Source organism: Carassius auratus, chromosome 2, assembly GCF_003368295.1.
Source record: "Carassius auratus strain Wakin chromosome 2, ASM336829v1, whole genome shotgun sequence".
NCBI classification, from domain to species: Eukaryota; Metazoa; Chordata; class Actinopteri; order Cypriniformes; family Cyprinidae; genus Carassius; species Carassius auratus.
Genome location: NC_039244.1, coordinates 2,125,196 through 2,147,373, shown reverse-complemented (window position 1 = coordinate 2,147,373; position 22,178 = coordinate 2,125,196). Strand labels below are relative to the sequence as shown.

The 22,178-nt window shown below is 34.7% G+C and overlaps 1 protein-coding gene across 5 annotated transcripts in view; it reads left to right on the top strand.

Annotated features, from left to right (window-relative positions):
- LOC113111952 (protein strawberry notch homolog 2-like) overlaps positions 1–20,925 on the top strand; it is a 28,503-nt gene extending 7,578 nt beyond the window's left edge. For 3 of the 5 annotated variants that reach the window (XM_026277244.1, XM_026277235.1, XM_026277254.1), the window contains exons 5-32: positions 2,393–2,563; positions 3,246–3,320; positions 3,415–3,520; positions 4,507–4,667; positions 4,748–4,881; positions 4,965–5,055; positions 5,735–5,878; positions 6,123–6,240; positions 7,233–7,338; positions 7,414–7,567; positions 7,647–7,823; positions 8,949–9,046; positions 9,176–9,258; positions 9,358–9,540; positions 9,702–9,823; positions 11,090–11,221; positions 11,303–11,438; positions 11,506–11,618; positions 12,144–12,215; positions 13,150–13,258; positions 13,436–13,507; positions 13,638–13,781; positions 13,875–13,969; positions 14,755–14,847; positions 14,982–15,113; positions 15,490–15,566; positions 16,932–17,122; positions 17,993–20,925. In XM_026277244.1, coding sequence (XP_026133029.1) covers positions 2,393–2,563; positions 3,246–3,320; positions 3,415–3,520; positions 4,507–4,667; positions 4,748–4,881; positions 4,965–5,055; positions 5,735–5,878; positions 6,123–6,240; positions 7,233–7,338; positions 7,414–7,567; positions 7,647–7,823; positions 8,949–9,046; positions 9,176–9,258; positions 9,358–9,540; positions 9,702–9,823; positions 11,090–11,221; positions 11,303–11,438; positions 11,506–11,618; positions 12,144–12,215; positions 13,150–13,258; positions 13,436–13,507; positions 13,638–13,781; positions 13,875–13,969; positions 14,755–14,847; positions 14,982–15,113; positions 15,490–15,566; positions 16,932–17,122; positions 17,993–19,128 — 4,425 coding nt within the window. In that variant the 3' untranslated portion in view covers positions 19,129–20,925. Of the gene's footprint in view, positions 1–2,392; positions 2,564–3,245; positions 3,321–3,414; positions 3,521–4,506; positions 4,668–4,747; positions 4,882–4,964; positions 5,056–5,734; positions 5,879–6,122; positions 6,241–7,232; positions 7,339–7,413; positions 7,568–7,646; positions 7,824–8,948; positions 9,047–9,175; positions 9,259–9,357; positions 9,541–9,701; positions 9,824–11,089; positions 11,222–11,302; positions 11,439–11,505; positions 11,619–12,143; positions 12,216–13,149; positions 13,259–13,435; positions 13,508–13,637; positions 13,782–13,874; positions 13,970–14,754; positions 14,848–14,981; positions 15,114–15,489; positions 15,571–16,931; positions 17,123–17,992 lie in introns of those variants that run through there. The other 2 variants (XM_026277262.1, XM_026277270.1) reach the window with 2 other exon arrangements.
- The last annotated feature ends 1,253 nt before the right edge of the window (positions 20,926–22,178 follow it).

The following is a 22,178-nucleotide window of genomic DNA, read 5'->3' as shown; positions in this document are numbered from 1 at the left end:
TGGAGGGACTGAGAGCTCTCGGACTAAATCTAAAATATCTTAAACTGTGTCCTGAAGATGAATGGAGGTCTCACGGGTTTGGAACGACATGAGGGTGAGTTATTAATCACATCATTTTCATTTTTGGGTGAACTAACCCTTTAATTTCTTACATGAAATCTTTCCCTTTTCTCTATTTATTTAATTAATTTGTGATGCTACTTGAGCAGCATTATTTTCTCTGTCTGAACAAATATTTACAAATATTCTAAATCATTCATAATAGTTATCTAAATAACATCTGATCATTATATCAAAGTCAGATTGTGCTGATTGTAATCTCTTTGTTTTGTATAATAAAAGTCCCTGCTAATTATAATTCCATAGAAAAGAGTGTACAACAGATTTTTTTTAACTCCAGTTCCAAAAATGAGTTTAGTTCCTTTATTTCAGCATCCGCTTCTACAGACAGAGTTCAGTTTCTGACCTCTCTCCTCGTGCCCTGCTCCTCATTCTTTCCTGTCCACCAGAAGTTATTGTTATTTCCCCATCATTCAGTCCTGACCCTGCTTTATCTCAGATAAATTCCTTGTTTTACTCTCGCAAATGGGAGTATTACACAACCAGAATTCTTCCTGCAGTCTCATCATCTTTTGACAGAAGAGCATTTTTAAGAGGCCTGAACATCTGTGAATTTGAGATTACAGTATCTGGAACCAGCTTTCATTCGTTTCTTAATAGGATTCTCGGTTTGTGAAAGACTCCAGCTGTTTTGTAGCTTAAACTTGGTTTACTTTGTAATTGAGGGGTGCACTGTCAGAATTATTCTTTTATTTATTTCAGTCATCAGGCTTAGTTCCATAATAATTATGCATAATTTTACGTTAACCAAAAAAATAGGTGTAGGCCGATGCTTATTTTACCTCTTTTCTTTTTCTTTTTTTTAATAAATATCACTCCTACTAATAATTTTAATCTATACAATAAGACACAAAATAAGACCGTTTTCAGTTATCACTTTTTTATTATTATTATTTTTATTTTTGAAAAGTAAACTAAATATTTATAATTCATATTTTAAGACCATTATTTCACCCATTTCTGGTATTCATTAAAAAAAAATATATATTTTTTTTATTTTATTTTATCCTTGACCTAAATGTGATCTTCCCTAAGTTTATTCAGACTCTTTCTCATTTCCGACAGCGTCTGAACACATCTGTTAAGTAAATTATTAATGTGCTTTATACATCATCTGTGCAAGTTTGGAATCAACCAGATCACACAATTTTAAAGCATATAATTTGATGAATTATTTGTTGTGTGGTTCATAATAGTTCCGTTAATTTAGCTCTTCTGATATTATTGGTACAAACTTTACTTCTTTACATCAGGTCAGTTTGCTATTGCACTGGGTTTTTTTTCCCTGTGCATTAAGCATTTGCATTTAACCCGTAAACATGGACTTGTGGTTTAGCTTTGTGTAGCTTTCAATATTTCGTCTCTCGTAGGAATAACAGGAGGTTATCGCCTGAAGTGCGATCAGGAATACCGTTGAAGCTTCCGGGAATGAAAGCCATGTCTTGACAGATTTACAGTCAATGTTTTTGGACATTGGCCGTGTCAGAAGTAATGAGTCAAAAACAAACCACAGATCGACAGTGAAAGTTGTTTTCTCACTATTACGACTTAATTTCCTTGTGATCTCGACACAACAAAAGCTGTTTTCTCGTTATTACGACTTAATTTCCTCATGATCTTGACATATCGAAAGTTGTTTCCTCGTTATTACGATTTAATTTCCTCGTGATGTCGACACAACGGAAGTTTTTTTCTTGTTATTACGACTTAATTTCCTTGTGATCTCGACATATCGAAAGTTGTTTCCTCGTTATTACGATTTAATTTCCTCGTGATCTCGATATAACGACAGTTGTTTTCTCGTTATTACGACTTAATTTCCTCATGATCTTGACATATCGAAAGTTGTTTCCTCGTTATTACGATTTAATTTCCTCGTGATCACGACATAACGAAAGTTGTTTTCTCGTTATAACGACTTAATTTCCTCATGATCTCGACATAACGAAAGCTGTTTTCTCGTTATAACGACTTAATTTCCTCGTGATCTCGACATAACGAAAGCTGTTTTCTCGTTATAACGACTTAATTTTATTCGTGATCATTACATAACGAAAGCTGTTTTCTCGTTATTACGACTTAATTTCTCTTGTGATCTCGACATAACAACATTTTTTCCCATTATAACGACTTCTTTTTCTAGTGATCTATTAAATCAACACTCAGACACACTTTAACTTTATCTAAAATGAAACTACTGTGTGTATTTCAGTGAAATTATATTAGTGACTTAAGTGTCAACCTCTGAACATTTTTTTGTGGTTATTTTTAGGATCTGTGCATAGACGAGCTGTCCAACACATCGCTGTTCTCCTCGGCATCTGATTCTCTGTCGGAGTATCCAGTCCCTTCAGGGTTTGGCAGTGATATCCTGTCACAGAGACCCGCCGAGGGCCCTGTGCCACAGATGTACTGGGAAATACCTGGACACAGTCAGAGACAGGTATTCATACACTGCTTTTCTCTCCGATATTTACTTCTGGTAAGGTGTTATCAAAGATGTTTTTTTGGTTTGAATGTGGTTAGTGGTTTGTATGTGAACCGGTGATGTTCAGGACTCATCAGTGTATTGTGTGCAAGTAAACGGCTCAGTTTTTTCGTTATGTTGAAATCTGAGCAAGTAAATCAGTTAAATCTTTTATTATTATTATAATTTTTATTTTATTTTGAGTTTAATAGTAATCAGGGATGTGTTTTTCTGTATTTATACATTCTCCAACGTGAAGAATTTGACTCGCGTTATGAAAAAAAAGAAAAAGAAAAGAAAAAAGTGTGTTCCGCCAAAATAAAAGCTGTATGGTTTAAAGCAAAGATATTTATACTGCCACAAATATTGGTATTGAAAATGTAAAATAAATTTATTATTAAATATTGTCTTTTTTTTTTAAATCCCAATATTTCTAAAGTTTACTAGCGCCAACTGTTTGGTTATCAGCATTCTACAAAATATCTTTTCTTTTCTGCTCAACGGATGAAAGAAAGTCATGTTTGTAACAACCTGAGGTTGAGTAAATGATGACAAAATATTTATTTTTGGGTGAACTAACCCTTTAATACTCACCACCTCAATATTTTCAGCATGTAGAGTCTCATTTCTCTTGTGTAATTTTCATACGAATGTTCAGCAGAACCTGAGCGCGTTTAATGGGAGGTTTGATGACTTCAGTGCTATCCTGCCTCCGTCAGTCACAGGATTTAAGGTAGATCCTCTCTTATTCTCTAATACTCTATTCTCTCTTTCACCACATTTCATCATCTTTTGTTTTCTGCCCCTTCATTCCTTCATTTCTATAGCCTGCTGCTCCTCCGGCGCCGCCGGAGGAAGAGGAGGAGGCAGATGATGAAGAGACGGAGGATTTGGGGCATGCGGACACCTACGCAGAGTACAAGCCATCCAAATGTAAATAGACATGCCGTATCATATTAATCTAAGTCTTAAATGCATTTTCTCAAATTCAGAAAGATTTAAAATGGTATATTGTAATATTTTAAATATTTAAATAGCATAGAAAATCTTAATTATCAATGTATAGGGGTCTTAAATTTATAAAATGAAAAACAGTAATCACGATACAGCCTAATTTGATTAATAAATTTAAAAAAGCAATGATTTAATTAAATGCAAACAATTGCTTATGATGTACTGTTATCTAGGGCCCTATGAAATCAGTTTCACTTTTTCCTAAATATATATATATATTTTTCCTTTTAATTTTTCTGGATTCCATTTCTTCAGTTAAAATTTTTCTAAATTTAATAGTTAAATTAAATTTTATTAATCAAAAAGCATATCTAATTAATTAAAATCATAAAACAAAAGTTTAACAAATATTACGTTTATGGCCCTATGAAACCAAATTTTTTTGTAACACAAATCTGTGTTTCAGCATGTCTAATTATTTGAATGCATAAAACAACTTCATTTATTAAATTTCTTCGCAGAAATTTGTATTTAAAATTTTCTGGTTATCAAATAAAGGCATCCTTTTTTTATTTTATTTTTATCTTTTAATTATTGAAAATTAAGCAAACTTTATTTTTTGGGCAAACGGACGGGATTTAGTAATAGGCACAATGTCATCAAACAGGACTTTTATTTTGACGGGTTGCTGTGAATACCTTTACAGTTCTGTGCATGATGCTAGTTTTACTCAAATCAGATGCTTATGAAGTGACTCTCACAGCAGTTCTGGATGCATTGTTCATGTGTTTACGTCCTCATTTAGTGAGACGGCAGATTTTGAAATCACCGTGAGCGTCACAAGTGTTTGTGTGTGTGTGTGTGTGTAGTAAATGAAACCGTGCACTGTGCCATTCACAACTGCAACTGGATTGCATATTTTATTCAGCTTCTGTGGCAAGTAATCGCTGTGTTCACGTGTGCAGCTACTATAGGAATCTCTCACCCTGACATCGTGGTGGAGACCAACACACTGTCCAGCGTTCCTCCTCCTGACATCACCTACACACTGTCCATTCCCGACAGCACCATCAGCTCCGGCCGGCTGTCCGCTCTGCAGCTGGAGGCCATCATCTACGCCTGCCAGGTACTCTCTCCGCTCCTCTCTCCACTCACTGAGGAGTTTGTGAGTATGCATGAAATCACCTTTGTGCTCGTGCTTTCTAGCAACACGAGGTGATTCTTCGTAACGGTCAGCGGGCAGGGTTTCTGATCGGAGACGGAGCAGGCGTCGGAAAGGGTCGCACTGTGGCTGGAATCATACTAGAGAGCTTTTTAAAGGGACGGAAGAGAGCACTATGGTAAACGCCCGCATGCATCCCCAACGTCATGACCCCTTCTGATGAATCGATGCATAACCAAGAGATTTTTCTGGATCTTTTAGGTTCAGTGTGTCAAATGACCTGAAGTACGATGCTGAGAGAGATCTCCGAGACATAGACGCTCCCAACATCCCTGTGTTTGCTTTAAATAAGGTTTGGGAACTTAATCATCACTGCTTTATTTTCATCTGTATTGTTCATGTTTGATCTTTCAAGTGTGATGGATCTAAATAGGCTTTGCAAGTTGATTAAAAATGAAATCATAACAATTTAAAATACACGTAAATAGCAAAATAAAAAACTTGCAAAATTTATATATATATATATATATTAAAATATTAAGTTTTATTTTTTATTGAACTTTTACAATAAAAACAGGACAATAATACATAAGAAAATATATATTTTATTTGCCCATCTGCATTTTCTGTGACCATTAACTGTGAACCAGTGTTATTTTAGAATTACTTTAAATTCTATTGAAGCATTTATCATTTTTTATTTTCAGTTTTTTTATTTAAATTTCATTTAAATAATCTTAAGGACTTTTATTATTTTGTTATATGTTTTTAATATTTAAATATTTCTAGATAGCTTTCGTTTATTTCTGTTTCAGTTTTAGTTTCTTAAGGCAACATTACAAATTTTTGTTTCTATTGTTTATTTCAGTTCAACGGCTCTTATTTTGAATCATTTTGGTTTCAAAAGTTGTGTGCCATGTTTATATTTAATGCTTGTAATATTCAAAAATCGACTTTCTTGCGCTCTGAGACTTTGGTTTAATCATGTTACTTATTTCTTGTTTCTTGTCTGCTTTTCCTCTTTCACACAGATTAAATACGGAGATATGGCTACCTCGGAGGGCATTTTATTCGCCACATACTCGGCTCTGATTGGAGAGAGCCAGGCCGGAGGTCAGCACCGCACCAGACTCAAACAGATCCTGGACTGGTGCAAACCAAACTTTGATGGGGTCGTATCCTTCGCTTCCAGCTTGTGCATGCATTCGTGCAATCTTCTACCCAGAAGTATTTGTTAACCTCTGTCCGTTGTTTTCAAAAGCAGACTGCATGGTGTTTCTGCTTCTGTATCTTGTAGATGTAGAACACGATATGCAAATGATCTCTGCTGTGATTGGCTAACCTCTGTAGCATCAAATCTTAATATGCATGAACTAAAGTATCGTAGCACTGCTGTTGACCCTTGACCTTTAACCTCAGATTGTGTTTGACGAGTGTCATAAGGCTAAAAATGCGACCTCCACCAAGATGGGTAAAGCTGTGCTGGACTTGCAGACTAAACTGCCCCGAGCGAGAGTGGTGTACGCTAGTGCCACAGGTGATCTTCCGCTCACCAAGACTGCATTTATTTGATCCTTACTGCAAAAACAGTAATATTGTGAAGTATTATTGCAGTTTAAAACAACAGCAGCATTCCTCCAGACTTCAGTGTCTTGCTGCTCAAGAAACATTTCTGGATATTATCAATGTTGAAAACAGTTGTGCTGCCTGATATTGTTGTGGAAACTGTAATACGTTTTATTTTTTTAGGATGCTTTGATGAATTGAAAGTTTAAAAGAAAAGCATTTATTTGAAATAGAAATCTTATGTAACATTATAAATGTCTTTACTGTCACTTTTGATTAATTTAATGCATTCTTCCTTTGTCATCCCAGGAATAAATAATTAGAAATAATAATAGAAAAAAAATAAAATAAAATATATATATATATATATATATATATATATATATATATATATATATATATATATATATATATATATATATATATATATATATATATATAATAATATTATTATTATTATTATTTTATTTTTTTAAGTAAATTATTTTTAATTATTTATTCCTGGGATGATAATGATATTATATATATAATTTTTTTCCAAGTTTTTGATCAAATAAATGCAGCCTTGGAGTGCATATTTTTAGATTTTCAGTATTTATTTTCATTATATTGTTTTATTTTGTTGTTTTTAGTCATTTTTGTCCATAGTTTTTTTTTATATTTAGTTTTAGATATTTTAGTACATCAAGTTTAACTAAATGAAATAGAAAAGTGTTGCCTTGATGACTAGCTGAAATAATAATTTTAAAAAAAAATTTATTTTATTTATATTTTATTTATTTTTTTATAAAGCTACAGAGGTTTTTTTTTCTTTCTCTTAATATTATAGTTGGATCTTTTTTATTTGATTGATTTGTTATTTTTCCAAAGCAACCAAAGCCAAATCCTCTTAAAAAGGGTTGATTATGGTCTTGTTTTTTGTGGATTCATGAGTCTTCAGTCTGCATCATTTTCATCCTCCAGGTGCTTCTGAGCCAAAGAATATGATCTACATGAGCCGACTGGGGATCTGGGGGCAAGGAACGCCGTTCAGGACCTTTGAAGACTTCCTGCATGCTATTGAGAAGAGGTCAGAGGTCATGCCAGAATCACAGAGACCAGGGCTTTCACTCTGACCAAACCTTTCCTCGTGTTCATGTTCCAGGGGTGTCGGCGCGATGGAGATTGTGGCCATGGATATGAAAGTGAGTGGCATGTACATCGCACGCCAGCTGAGCTTTTCCGGCGTGTCGTTCCGTATAGAAGAGATCACACTGGACCAAGAGTTCAAACTGGTCTACAATAAAGCTGCTAGACTGGTGAGAGAAACGCTTGCACAGACAGCCTGGCTGAATCCGATTGTCCCAATGTTTCAGTGTCTTTTTCATCTGTGTGCAGTGGGCCGAGGCTCTCGTGCTGTTCACTGCAGCTGCGGAGACGTTGGGTCTGGTGTCCCGTAAGTCTCTGTGGGGTCAGTTCTGGGCGTCACACCAGAGGTTTTTTAAGTATCTGTGCATCGCCGCTAAAGTCCGTCGTCTGGTTGAAATCGCTCATACTGAGATGCAGCACGGCAAGGTGAGTCAGGGATCAGGGTTCGTGCTTTTGCTCGTTAAAAAACCTTGGAAAGGGTTGCACTGTTAATCAAAATTAAGCTGAAATCACGATATGAAAAAGGCTGTGATTTTAAAACATTGCTATTTGGGATTTATTTAAATTAGAAGCACTTATAAACTGACTTTTGTCAACTATAGAAGAATTAAGAGCTTCCCTGTCAAAATAAAATCTAGATTTTTATATATATATATATATATACACACTACATACTGATACTACATATTACAATAATAATATATAAAATATTACAATAATATGATTTCTTTTAGATTTAGTAATAATAATAATTTTGTAATTTTATAATGAAAAAAGTATAAAATAATAATAATGTATTGTAATAATATTTCAAAATATTTTTTTACCTTTTTTATCAAATAAATGCAGCCTTGTGCATATTTAACATTTTCATTGTTTTATTAATTTTATTTTTTTTTTCATTTTGTTTAGTTCTAGTATTACATCAATATACAATAAATTTTTAGCTTTAGATATTTTGTTACATCACGTTTAATTAGATGAAAACAAAATTGCGATACAATAGTAATATATAAAATATCACAATAATATTATTTCAAATTTAAATTTTTTCTTAAAATTAATTAATAATAATAATTTCGTGATTTATATAATGAAAGAAATATGAGATAATTATTTATAAGACTATAAAATAATAATAATAATAATTATTATAATTATTTTATAGTCTTTTCAATATATAATTATTATAGTTGTTGCCATTTTATGGTCTTATCAGTATATAATTACAAAAATATTTTATACAAACAAGCACTTTATTAATTAATTAAATTTATTTATTATGTTTATTAAATTTATCAAGGGGAAAAAAGTATTTAAAAAGGGTCACCTAAATATATTTTGTCGCATATTAACCTTTAATGTCTTATGTAGCTTCTTGTTAATTATATGACTTTTGATATTTATTCTATTTTTGCCATGAAGATGAAATGCTGAAAAAAAAATCAATCAATCAGTCAGTGGGAAAAAATTCCCCACAAAAATCATGCAGCCAGTAATCACAATAGTGCTGAATATGGCTCCGCCCACTCTCCGTGTCATTCCAAACAGTGCATCGTGATTGGTCTGCAGTCCACAGGAGAAGCTCGTACTCGAGAGGTGCTGGACGAGAACGACGGACACCTGGACAGATTCGTCTCTGCTGCTGAGTGAGTGTCTCCTTCAGAGAACAAAGACTGAAATCTCCAGCAAATCAGCGATAGACCAATCAGAATCAACTCTTACATAATAACAGCTCTGTGCTTATGAGTCACTGTAGGGTTGTTTGTGTCCTGCAGGGGTGTTTTCCAGTCATTAGTTCAGAAACACTTCCCAACACAGAAACCTAAAAGAGAGAAAAGCGCCGCAAGCAAGAGGAAACGTGAGTCGCATCATCTTTTCCTTTGAGGAGCATGCTTTATTGTGTTATTAATGTATTAGCGTTGTTACAATGCTCAAACGTTGCTTTGTTTTCCTGCAGGAAAACCCAGAAGCCGGCCTTTAAAATTTCCAAAGCACTGTGTGGAAGTGGGCGGGGTTATTAAAATCAGCGACGACTCAGACTCCGACTCGGAGGAGATTGACAGCTACTCAAACTCCTCCCCTGAATCGCTGCAGGACAATGACGATGTGATTTTCTTGAACCACATCAACGGGCCGACCGGTAGGTCATCTGAAATGCAATATGGTGTTTTGAAACACGTTCAGGAAGTGCATTCAGAGCTTATTAAATCAGGACTCATTTCAGTCTAGACGGTGAAACCACAAAGGAGTGATTAAGGTCTGTTCCAGACTCTGCTGAAATCATCCTCTGTCTGTTTTCAGCTAAACTAGAAGAACTCAAGCAGAGGATGCTGGGAAAGATAGCAGAGCTGGGGAAAGAGCTGCCGCTTAACACTCTTGACGAGCTGATCGACAGGTTCGGAGGACCAGAGAAGGTTTCTGAGGTGAGGGGTCACTGCCATGCATCGTGTTGTGTGTTTGAAACAGTTACATGAACACTTAATATAGACGGCAGCATTGTTATTATCATATTACTGACTAAAGTTTAGTCTCAGACTCAGACGTTTAAGCATTCAGAGACCGTCTGATGCAAAAAAAAAAAAAAAAAGATTAAAATATGAATTATTTAAAGTCTGCCAAGAAGCAAAACTGTTTAAAATAATTTTCGTAAATTGAAATAAAACTACAAAATATACTAAAAAAACAAAACAATTGAATACGTTACGTTTATAACACACAAAAATAAATTATTATTAAAATAGGTTAATAAGAAAATAGGAAATGTTTTCCCTTGGGAACTTCCTGACATAAGAGAGGTTTAAGTACTACAATCAATAAAACTAGAAATGAATTAAATATTAATTTAAGTAGGAATATTAAAGAATAAGAAAGAAAGCTAGACGCCCTGGTTACTACTTGGAATAAAATAAGTTTAAGTACTAAGATTACAAAAAAAGGCAATAAATATAAATTAAAGATAAATATATCGATATTTTTAAAAACTTAAATGAAAATGAGAAAAATTTGGTAACTTCCTTGCTGAAAGTACTAAAATTGCAAACATTGCAACTGAAATAATATAAATTAAAACTAAATATATATTTTTTTTTTACTTATGAAAATAAAAGATACTAAAATGAAATAAAAATGACAACAAAAAAAAAACAAATTACTAAAATGTATTTAAAAATTACTAATAATATAAAACATCTAAAAAAATATATATATATATAATAGTGGATAAATTGTACAAAAATAACAGTGCTCTTAAGATTTAACATTTTTTCGAGACCCTTGATGCTTGTTCACATCTGTGTGTGTTTAGACTCGCAATGTGATGTTGTTTTACACAAGTTAAATGTTAATATATATATCTGTGTGTGTCTGTGCGTGTGTCTGTACGTGCGTGCGTGCGTGTGTGTGTGTGTGTGTGTCTGTGTGTGTGTGTGTCTGTGTGTGTCTGTCCCTGTGTGTGTGTCTCTGTGTGTATGTGTCTGTGTCTGTGTCTGTGTGTCTCTGTTTGTGTGTGTGTGTGTGTGTGTGTGTGTGTGTCTGTGTGTCTCTGTTTGTGTGTGTGTGTGTGTGTGTGTGTGTGTCTGTCTGTCTGTCTGTGTGTGTGTGTCTGTGTGTCTGTGTGTGTGTGTGTGTGTGTGTCTGTGTCTGTCTGTCCCTGTGTGTGTCTCTGTTTGTGTGTGTGTGTGTGTGTGTAGATGACGGGTCGTAAGGGGCGTGTGGTGCGGCGTCCTGATGGCAGCGTTCGGTATGAGACGAGAGCGGAGCAGGGCCTGACCATCGACCACGTCAACATCAGAGAGAAAGAGCGCTTCATGACCGGAGAGAAGGTGACGACCTCTGACCTCTGACCCACAGACACAGCACCATTCTGAATGTTTGCACTAATGCTCTCTCTCTCTCTCTCTCAGCTGATAGCCATCATCTCTGAAGCAGCTAGCTCAGGCATCTCTCTACAGGCGGATAGACGTGTGCCGAACCAAAAGAGACGAGTTCACATGACCCTAGAGCTGCCGTGGAGCGCAGACCGAGCCATCCAGCAGTTCGGTGAGTGTGTGTGTGTGTGTTTGAGAGGCGTCGGGGAGGTTGCTAATATTGTGGCTGTGTATCTCAGGTCGAACGCATCGCTCTAATCAGGTTACAGCTCCAGAGTACATCTTCCTGATCTCTGAACTTGCTGGAGAGAGACGCTTCGCCTCCATCGTTGCCAAGAGATTGGAGAGCCTGGTAAAGTCTCACCGCAGTCTCGGTTTCTCAGATGTTAAATACACACTCAATAGATTTGAGCATGTTGAGAACTGGTGGTGCACAATGAAAATGAATAAATAAATTTCCTTAATACATAATTTGAATACATATAATACACTAAGTTTTTAAATATATCTACAATTATGGGATTATTTATTCAAATTGTATGCAATTATTTACATTTGAGACATTTTAATTAATAGCCAGATACAGTTTATTACAGTTAGTTTACAGTTAACCGAAGTACCAATAATTGTTTTTGCATAATGCAGGACTTTTAATTTATAGACGACCGGAACTACAGCAGGACTCTTATTTTGAAATGTCTTTACTACTTCCAGCTGCTCATCAGATAAAGAAAATAAAACATGCGCTCTTACAACTATAACACATTACAGTCTACTTCTATAATTATACAGTGTTCATTAGACGCCGTTCTACATTCCTGTGAGAAAGCGATGTATGTTTGAGAGCTTGTTTAAAGCAGTGTGTTGTGTTTTAAAGGGGGCTCTGACACACGGCGACCGACGAGCCACTGAATCCAGAGACCTGAGCCAGTACAACTTTGAGAACAAAGTAGGAGACCTTTCCCCTTTATCAACTACAATTATATATAATAGACTATTCTCTGTTCTTCTGCATGGCTTTATTAGGGTGCTATTTTAGTGTGGTTTTTTACATGCCTATCTAAGTGTTTATTAATATTTAGATTTAGCTTTTATTTTATATTTTCATTTTAGTTTTAATAATTTTTTGTTTTTTTGTTATATTTTTTTTTTATTACATTTCTATAATTTCTATAAATTTCTGTATATTTTTAAATAATTTTATTATTAATTTAAATATTTTAAAACTAGAAATCTTTTTTATTTTTTTATTTTATTTTATTTTTTTATTTTTTATCTTATTAATTTTGTTCTTTTGTTATTTTTTTATTAAATTTCTATACATTTCTATAAATTTTGATATATTTTTTAATCATTTTATTATTAATTTAAATATTTTAAAACTAGAAATCTTTTTTTTTTTTTTTAGTTTTTATCTTATTAATTTTATGTTCTTTTGTTATAATTCTTTTATTAAATTTCTATACATTTCTATACATTTCTATATGTTTTTAAATCATTTTATTATTAATTTAAATATTTTAAAACTAGAAATCCTTTTTTTTTTTTTTTTATCTTATTACATTTTTTTTTTTTTTTTTACTATTTAAATTTACTTAAAAAAAAAAAAGTTTATAGTTTTTGGCTTAGCTGTAGTTAACAATAGCAACACATTGGACTGCATTTAACCTAATTTGACTTAAAACGTTTAATTAGTTTTTTGTTTTCTAAACTGGGACGAAATGTATGAACCTCAATATGTTTCACAGTCGGATGACACTTTTCGTGCCGATTCCCATATTGCAACAGTCCCACAAATACAGTGTGAAAAAGACACTAGTGAGGGTAAAATCAACATTTGAACCAAGTGATTTAACCAGTTCTTTATCTTCTGTCTGTCTTAGTATGGTACCAAAGCATTGGATAAGATCACTAAAGCCATCCTCAGGCAAATCGACAACAAGGTCCCTCCACCGAAGGGCTACCCAGGAGGAGACATCATGTTCTTCAGAGGTAATGTAATATTTAATATAAACACTGTTCTTTTTGCAGTAAATGCATCGTGCATAGTCTGATTTAAGACACGGTAATCGTAATGTTGCTTACTATAGTGTTCGAGCACATGCAGAAGAGCATGATGGTGTAATGTGTGTGTGCACTTAATGAAATATTCATATGTGTGTGTGGCAGATATGAAGCAAGGCATGATCGATGTGGGAATCTTCTGTAAGGAGCCGCGTCTAAGTCAGAATACAGAGAGAGGTGAATGTAATATCATGCATTATTATCATGATTCAAAATCTGTGCATTTGATCTGGTTATGTGTGCTATTTCTGTTGCATTGAAATGCATTGAGTTTGTTACATTGGCTTTCATTTGCCCCATATCACAGATTGCTCCATCACTAAGTTTCTGAACCGTATTTTGGGTTTGGAGGTCCATCAGCAGAACTCTCTGTTCCAGTACTTCACCGATAACTTCGACTACCTGATCAACAAGGATAAAAAAGAGGGAAAATATGACATGGGAATATTAGGTGAGGAATCTGAATGTAATGCTGTTATATTTGTGTGTTTTCACAGCAGTAGATGAGCTGTGTGTGTGTGTGTGTCTTGTTCTGTGTGTTCAGATCTCGCTCCTGGTAATGATGAGATTCACGAGGAAACACAGGAGAAGTTTCTAACTCCAGGAAACCCTCAGGAAGGCCAAGTCATCCTCTATAAGGTACAGGAAAATTAGGGATATTAATACTTTTAATTAGAAAGCATGCATTCAATTAATCAAAAGTGACATTTATAATGTTTCAAAATATTTATATTTCAAATAAACGCTGTCTTTTTCAACTTTTTAATCCTCTGTGGATCCTGAAAAATAAAATGCATCACAGTTTCAACACAAATATTCATCGGAAGACAATGCATTATAAAAATCTAAACTGTGAAGACTAAAATATATTTAAATGTTAATTCATATAATATAATGATTGAATATAATTGCTTGTATTAATATTATAATTAATACTTTTGACTCTTAAAAATGGTTTCAAGGCTGAAATGTGAAGTTTATTATTTAATAAACTATGTTTTTGTGAAAACCTGTATCTGGACTGTAAATTATGCTTTTTAAACATATTATACAGTTTAATTTGTTATCATAGACATTGCTGTACCCCACTCATATAGTATTAATTTTATTTGTTAATGTTCTGCAAATTAATAATTTATTTTTTTATTTTTATCCTACATATATTTTAGTTTTACATATATACTGTATATAAATATAATTATTTATATATATATATATATATATATATATAGATAGATAGATAGATAGATAGATATTTTTTTATAAAATATATTTTTTCTAAAACCCAAAATAAAAATAAATACATAATAGAATAAAAAAAAACTATATATATATAATTTAATTTATTTAATAAAAAATATTTTATTAAAAATTTAATTAAATTTTTTTTGAATGTCCTGACTTTGTGCTGTGGCTGTTTTCAGATCAGTGTTGATCGTGGGATGCCCTGGGAAGAGGCCTGCAGTAAAGCAGAGAAGCTCACTGGAGAATATGATGGTTTTTACCTCTCAAACAGGGTACACCACACATCATCACACACTGATGTCTGACAATAAATTACGCTTGCTGTGTTTATGCTGTTAAAATCATTCAAATGACTATCTTTGAGTATGTTATTACCATATATATGTGTGTGTGTGTGTGTGTGCAGTTGCGTGGGAGTCAGCCGTGTGTCCTGCTCGCCGAACAGGGTCGTGGTCGGAATCTCATCCTTTATAAGCCCAACATCGGCAAACAGATAAATCCGGAGAACCAGGACAACCTGCTTCTGAGATACTACAAGGTACGACACACACAAGTCCCTACAGCTCACACACACTGATATGACACACACTGACATCCAGTGGTAGAGAGCAGGTCTTTCAGGAACACGTGTGTGTGTTTGACTGTCCGGTACAAACTTGAGTTCAGTCGAGGTCGTAGTTTTCAGAGTTTACCTATTATTATTATTATTATTATTCTTTATTAATCAAAAACCACTTCATATATCATTAATCCTCCTGTGAGAGAGTGAATACAGATGCCAGACTGCATTAAATGCATAGCTAGCCCAATAGAATGAACTTAATTAATAAAAGTGTTGATGGCTCTTTAGCCGCCAGTCCAGGTTCACAGTAAACGCTCTGATGAACACAAGTGTTTTTCTTCCCGCTCTGAAGGTGACTCCTGATGAAGCAAAGGATTTCTGGAAGAGTCAGTTTGTCTTTTCTTTCACCAACTGCATGCATGCCAACTGGTGAGTGTGTGTGTGCGTGTGTGTGTGCGTGTGTGCGTGTGTGTGTGTGTGTGTGTGTGTGTGTGTGTGTGAGCGATCAGTAGAGACTCTGAACCTGAGGACACTGATACTTTTTGTTTTTGACCATGTATAACAATATGTTCCACTATTTTTTTCTAGGTTTTTGTTGTAATTTGCACTAATAACTAACTGACTACTAGAATACAACTCTGTAAACTGATTAAATAAGTGTGTTTGTGTGTGTGTGTGTTTAAAAGTGTGGTCACAAATACTGTTTCTCTGTAAGATTTCACACGTGATAATGATGACGATAATGAAATGAACCAGCCCTGTTTGCTTTTCAAACAGCTTCTATTTATGGATGATTTTACGTAATTGTGTAGTGTGCATTTTAGTATTTAATTTTATGTCATTATAACACTTTTTTGTTTTTTCGCACATTTTCGATTTTAAGTTAACCAAAAACTAATTTTCTGTAATTTATAGATTTAGTTAAGTTAGTTGCCTATTTTTTTTTTTTTTTTTTTTACGAACAAAGTTTTAGTCATTTTATTTGCTTTTGTCCTTAATTTTTTTATATTTACATTTAGCTTTAATTTATATCCGAGTTTTGGTATTATTAAAATAATAATTTTAATAATAAATACCTTAAACGTGTTAGACAGAACTTGAATGTAAAGTTTATTTCCATGACTTTCTATATAGTATTTTATTTTGTTGTATTTAGGCTTTATTGCACTTAATAACTTTAGATATAGTTTTAGTTAACAATTGATATTTAGTAGTGCTGTCAAATTATGAATCTAAATACACACACATACACTGTATATATTTTGAAAATATATTCATAGAATTCATATTATTTATATATATATATATATATATATATATATATATATATATATATATATATATATATGTATAAATCTGAAATATATACATGCAAGTGTGTGTATTTATATATGCACAATAAATATAGACAGCACACATACATATATTATGTAAACAAAAACGTTTATATTGGATGCGATTAATCGCGATTAATCGTTTGAAAGTACTCATATTTAGTTAAAACCACCAGAATGAGCGCCTCGTCCATTGTGGATCTTTAGCTTTGGTTGGTTTTGCAAATTTGTGTGTCAGAGTTTAATAAACACAAACACAAAAATCACATTTTGTGAATCTTTTCGTCACTGGAAGTCCATCTTCAGTGCATTGATTCCCGTTGAAATGATTGGATTTCACTGTCAGAATCTGGCGTAGTGGTATTAAATGTGTGCACAGCTCTTACAGTGTTGTGTTGTGTGTGTGTGTTTGTGTGTGTGTGTGTGTGTGTGTGTGTGTGTGTGTGTGTGTGTGTGGTAGGAAGGGTAAGTGTAAGCTGATCGACGAGGGCCAGGAGTGTTTTCAGGGGATGCGTCTCAGACAGTATCACATGCTGTGTGGAGCGCTGCTCAGGGTTTGGAAACGAGTGTCTGACATCGTCTCAGACATCACCAACTCCAGCATCCTGCAGATCGTACGGCTCAAAACCAAACAGAACAGCAAGCAAGTCGGTGAGCTGATGTTTTATCTTACTTCTCAATCCTGTTTCCTAATTATTGCAGTGAATAGGGATGCACGATGCACGAAAACCACCAAATCAGAGCTTTTTTTCCTGAAATCAGTACATGTTCTGCCCAGTGGTGTATTTAATGTTTCCTCCCTGATGAGCTGAAAACAATGGCAAACATTTATGGTGAAGTTTAGCAATCTCTATTGAATATAAGTGATATATAGTATTCTGTTTGCTGCGACTAAACCAGTGGGTGTTTTCTTTATTTGTGCTTCTGTGCAAATACAATAATTCTGATGAAATCGAAAACGAAATTTAATATGACAATAATCATGATTATATCATGATTTACCATTTATCGTGCAGCCCTTGCAATGAATATCCCAGATTTGTCATTGAGTATTATCACAATTGATGATGGATGACAATGATACGGCTTTAAAAATCGAATAATAGAGTCCCAACACAGCTGTAACAATAACAGCGCATAGGAACACGTACCTGTTTTTCAGCCAATCAGAATCCACTTTAATTTAAAGAGCTTGTGCATTAAAAGTGGGTACAGACGACGATACTGAAACACGCACTTTTAATAAACAATGTTATCGTGCTTTGATGCATATTACCAATCAAAAATTAGGTTTTAATATATATATACAGAAGGGAATTTTCTAAATATCTTCATGGAACGTGATTTTTGTCATAAAACCAAAATCGATACTTTCGACCCATACAATGTATTTTTGGCTATTGCTACAAATCTACGCTTTCAACACAAGCTCCAGGGTCAGATATATGTATTGTCCTATAGGCCGTTATATGTCTGTTTATGTCTCTTCAAGAGGAAATAACAATTATGTGTCTGTCTCAGGTATCAAAATCCCAGAGAACTGCGTCCTCCGCGTGCGCGAGGAGTTATCTCAGATGGACGAGAAGGCGAAGAAAGAGCGGCGGGAGAGAGAGAAGCGTATACGCCAAGAGATGCTGACCAAGATGATTATCGCAAACCCTCCTCCCTCTCTTCACTACCCACAATCCCTTCTGCCGCCAAAGAGCGAAGCCGTCAGCGAGGTCTTGGATCTGACCATCAGCCCCTGCCCATCGCCGGACATCAAGACGCATGTGCCAGACCTAAACGGCGTGTCCCTCCGTGGACGCATGCTAGACGTGAGAGCACGCCCGGGCGCGGTTGTTCCCGAGACGTACAACCTGGAAGATTTGATCTCCCGGGAGCGGCAGAGACACAGACAGGTGGCGCTGCACCCGAACATGCGCCTGTCGCCGTCGTCGCAAGCCCCTCAGCAGCACATTCACACACTAAAGCAGAATCATGCGTCGTTTGGGATGCTAACACAGCAGCAACAACAACAGAGCAGTTCACGCACACATTCGTCCGAGCAGTACAAAGCGCTTCTGTCGCAGCTGGAGCGAGGGCAAGACACGTCGCTCGTGCTGCGGCTTCTCACACAAATGCAATCGCCGCAATCCTCGCACGCAATGCTACACCAGAACACTCAACGCGTGATGCACACCTCAAACGCACACTTGCTCGGCATGCACCTGAAACAACACCCCGGCGAACATGCGCAGTCGCAATCCCTTCCGTCGCAACCCCAAACCATGCAATCACATGCCACTCAGCCAGCTACAGAAACAACGAACCGCGAGTTTGATTTCGATGACTTGGAATACGGTTACCCTTCGCCAGATTCGCAACATCAATACCCGTTCACCTCTCAAGCGTTGACTCCGCCTCCTCCTGCTTACTCCTCCCTCTTGGCGTCAGCGCCGACAAACTCCTCCTCCCTCTCGGACTCTAGCTCCTCCTCCTCGCACTTCACCCCATCGTCCTCTTCCTCCGAACAGACGCATCCGTTACCAAACGGCCACAGCAGTATGGACGCCCCCCCCGGAGACCCTGATCCACGGACCGCCCTCGGATCACCGCCAGTCCGTCATCCAGTTCAAAACAACAGACTAGGACGCCACCTAGAGGCTCAAACATGAAGTTCAGTTCCCAAGTCATTCTCAGTCCATAAGCTATGAATTGCGTTCAGTTCGTTGACGATCAATGAAGACTTGAAATCAATTGGTGTTTGCCTTATTTGAGGCAATAGGGCTTATCCATCTGACATTTCATCACAGCAGACATTAGGTAAAAGAGATGTTTATTTATTAAGATATCGGTGTATACTGTTTCCTCTCCAAGGGAGTTTATCTTTATCGAATGAATGCCTTCTGTTAAATCAGTGCCTTTATCTCCTTCAGATGCAGTTTTGTGTGCGTATATATAAATATATATATTTCTAGACAGAGTAGTGTTATATTATTTATTCCCTCTGGCGTCGGTTCTCCGTAGAGGAAATGATTCTTAAACTGCTGTTTGACTCCTAAACCCTGTGAAATCCTCTTCTCTTTCTACATTTCAATATCTTTCGTTGACGATTCGGTGATGTCGGCGCTCATGAGCAGATCGCGTTCTGCTGAATACTCTCTCAGGTATCATAAAGACTCATCACTGTCCACACAAACAAGTGTTTTATAAACTATAGTACACTGCGGATTAATCGCCGTGAGCTTTTGGGAGTCGATTACAGACTTCGCTGTGAACGTGCGCTGGAGCTCACGCCGAGACGTCTTTCTTAGCAATAAAAACCAAAACAGATCAAATACTGGCCCACGAACAACTGGCGATTCTCTTTATATCAGTTCAGAAGGGATATTTTTGAAATGCGTTCGAAGAATATTATATTTCTTTAAAAGATAGAAACGGATTTGTTTGTTTGTTTATTTGTATGAGGTCAACGTTTTTTCCTTCTGTCTTGTATTCTCGTGTAGTTTGAAGCAAATGTATTGGCGTCTTGCTGTATTATTCGTATTATTGTTATTAATATTATTATTGTTGCTATTTATATCCAAGGGACATTATTAGTAGAGGTAGACTTTATGTAGAAGTTGAAACACTTTTCCAATGCCTTGTCAGGGTTTGATTTTGATTTCTCCTGCTCCCAAAAACACAGAATCTGCCCCCGAACTGCACTGCCCTACATCTGCATGTTACTTATTCCTTGACTCGAAATTAACGTTTTCTGTTTAGGTTCGGGGCGTCTAGATTCCCAGCGCACCAAAGTTTTCTGTGCAGTTTTTGCAGGCTTCGTACAGTCGTGCTAAATCTCAGGAAAAGTCGAGGGAAGGAGCGCGCCATCGTGTGAAACTGACTACTGTACTTTACACACCTGGCGATCATATTCTAGACTTGAAGTATATGAGAGAAAAAAATGCGAATTTAGGAATAACCCTCGAGTATTACTACAAGTTCTCTGCTTTTGATATTCGTTTTTTACATGTGTGTAATTTTTATGCAAGCAGTTTCGAAACTGGATCGATAATATGAACAAAAACAATCCGGTTCCCATGAAACTGTGATTGGCTCCAGATACTAGTTTCAACATTTTTGTGTGTAAAAACCTTTTCTTTTGTCCTGACGACTCTTGCCAGAATTAAATACACGGAAATCACAAGTGAACACTTTAATAATAAAAACAAAACATTTATTAAATCTGCTACTGATTGTGTATGTATTGTTGTTGATATTATTATTGTTATGTTAGAATTCTGTTCAGCACTTTTACTTTGGGCTTCTTTGTTTTATCCCAATATTTATGAGCGTAAATGGAAGTGTAAATAGTGTAAACAAATGTGCCTTTTGACTCAATCTGTACGTTTTCTACATTTAACAGAAGGAATATATTGTACTGCAAAATAATTTTTAACAAACAATAAAATTTTAAGAGTTTGTTCAAATACTTGTCTGTGTTCGTTTTATTTCTAGAAGCATCTTAACACGACTGAATTAAGGCTGCTCTGTGCAAGCTCAAAATAAAGTGTGAAGATCCAATGCTGTGTAAAAGCCAGACTAAATTATTCCTGCTTAGCCCCAAGTATCAAAGTATGCAGTTCTAATTGCTGTGTAAATGCATTCATGCCACCTCTGAGCAGCATTAAACAGTTTGTGTAATGCCACTTCAGAAGTGCTTCTGTGCCACCTTTGCAGCATAAACTTGAATATGCTAAATATTCCGCTTCTGTATTACCATCTCATCACTGTATAGGGTATAAATTTGTCTATTTATTTATATTAACATATCACATGCACATTTATTAATTTAGGTAATGCACATTTTTGTTTCAATTAAAATATTTCGTTTCAGTGCATAAAAAGCATTGAAATATCACATCCACATTTGTAATTATTTTTTTATTAATTTAGTTCATGCACATTTGTTTTATTTAAAGTATCATTTAGTCAATTAATAAAAAGCATTGAAATATCACATGCACATATGTAATGATTTTTTATTTAGTTAATGCACATTTTTGTTTTAATTAAAATATAATTTTATTTCAATGCATAAAAAGCATTGAAATACTTAATGCACATTTGTAATGATTGTAAATTTATTCAATGCCCATTTTTGTTTTAATTAAAATATAATTGTATTTCAGTGCATAAAAAGCATTCAAATATCACATGCACATTTGTAATGATTGTTTATTAATTTAGTTAATGCCCATTTTTGTTTTAATTAAAATATAATTTCGTTTCAGTGCATAAAAAGCATTGAAATATCACATCCACATTTGTAATTATTTTTTTATTAATTTAGTTCATGCACATTTGTTTTATTTAAATTTGTAATTATTTTTTTTATTAATTTAGTTCATGCACATTTGTTTTATTTAAAGTGTCATTTAGTCAATGAATAAAAAGCATTGAAATATCACATGCACATATGTAATGATTTTTTATTTAGTTAATGCACATTTTTGTTTTAATTAAAATAAAATTGTATTTCAGTGCATAAAAAGCATTGAAATATCACATGCACATTTGTAATGATTGTTTATTAATTTAGTTAATGCACATTTTTGTTTTAATTAAAATAAAATTGTATTTCAGTGCATAAAAAGCATTGAAATATCACATGCACATTTGTAATGATTGTTTATTAATTTAGTTAATGCACATTTTTGTTTTAATTAAAATATAATTTTAT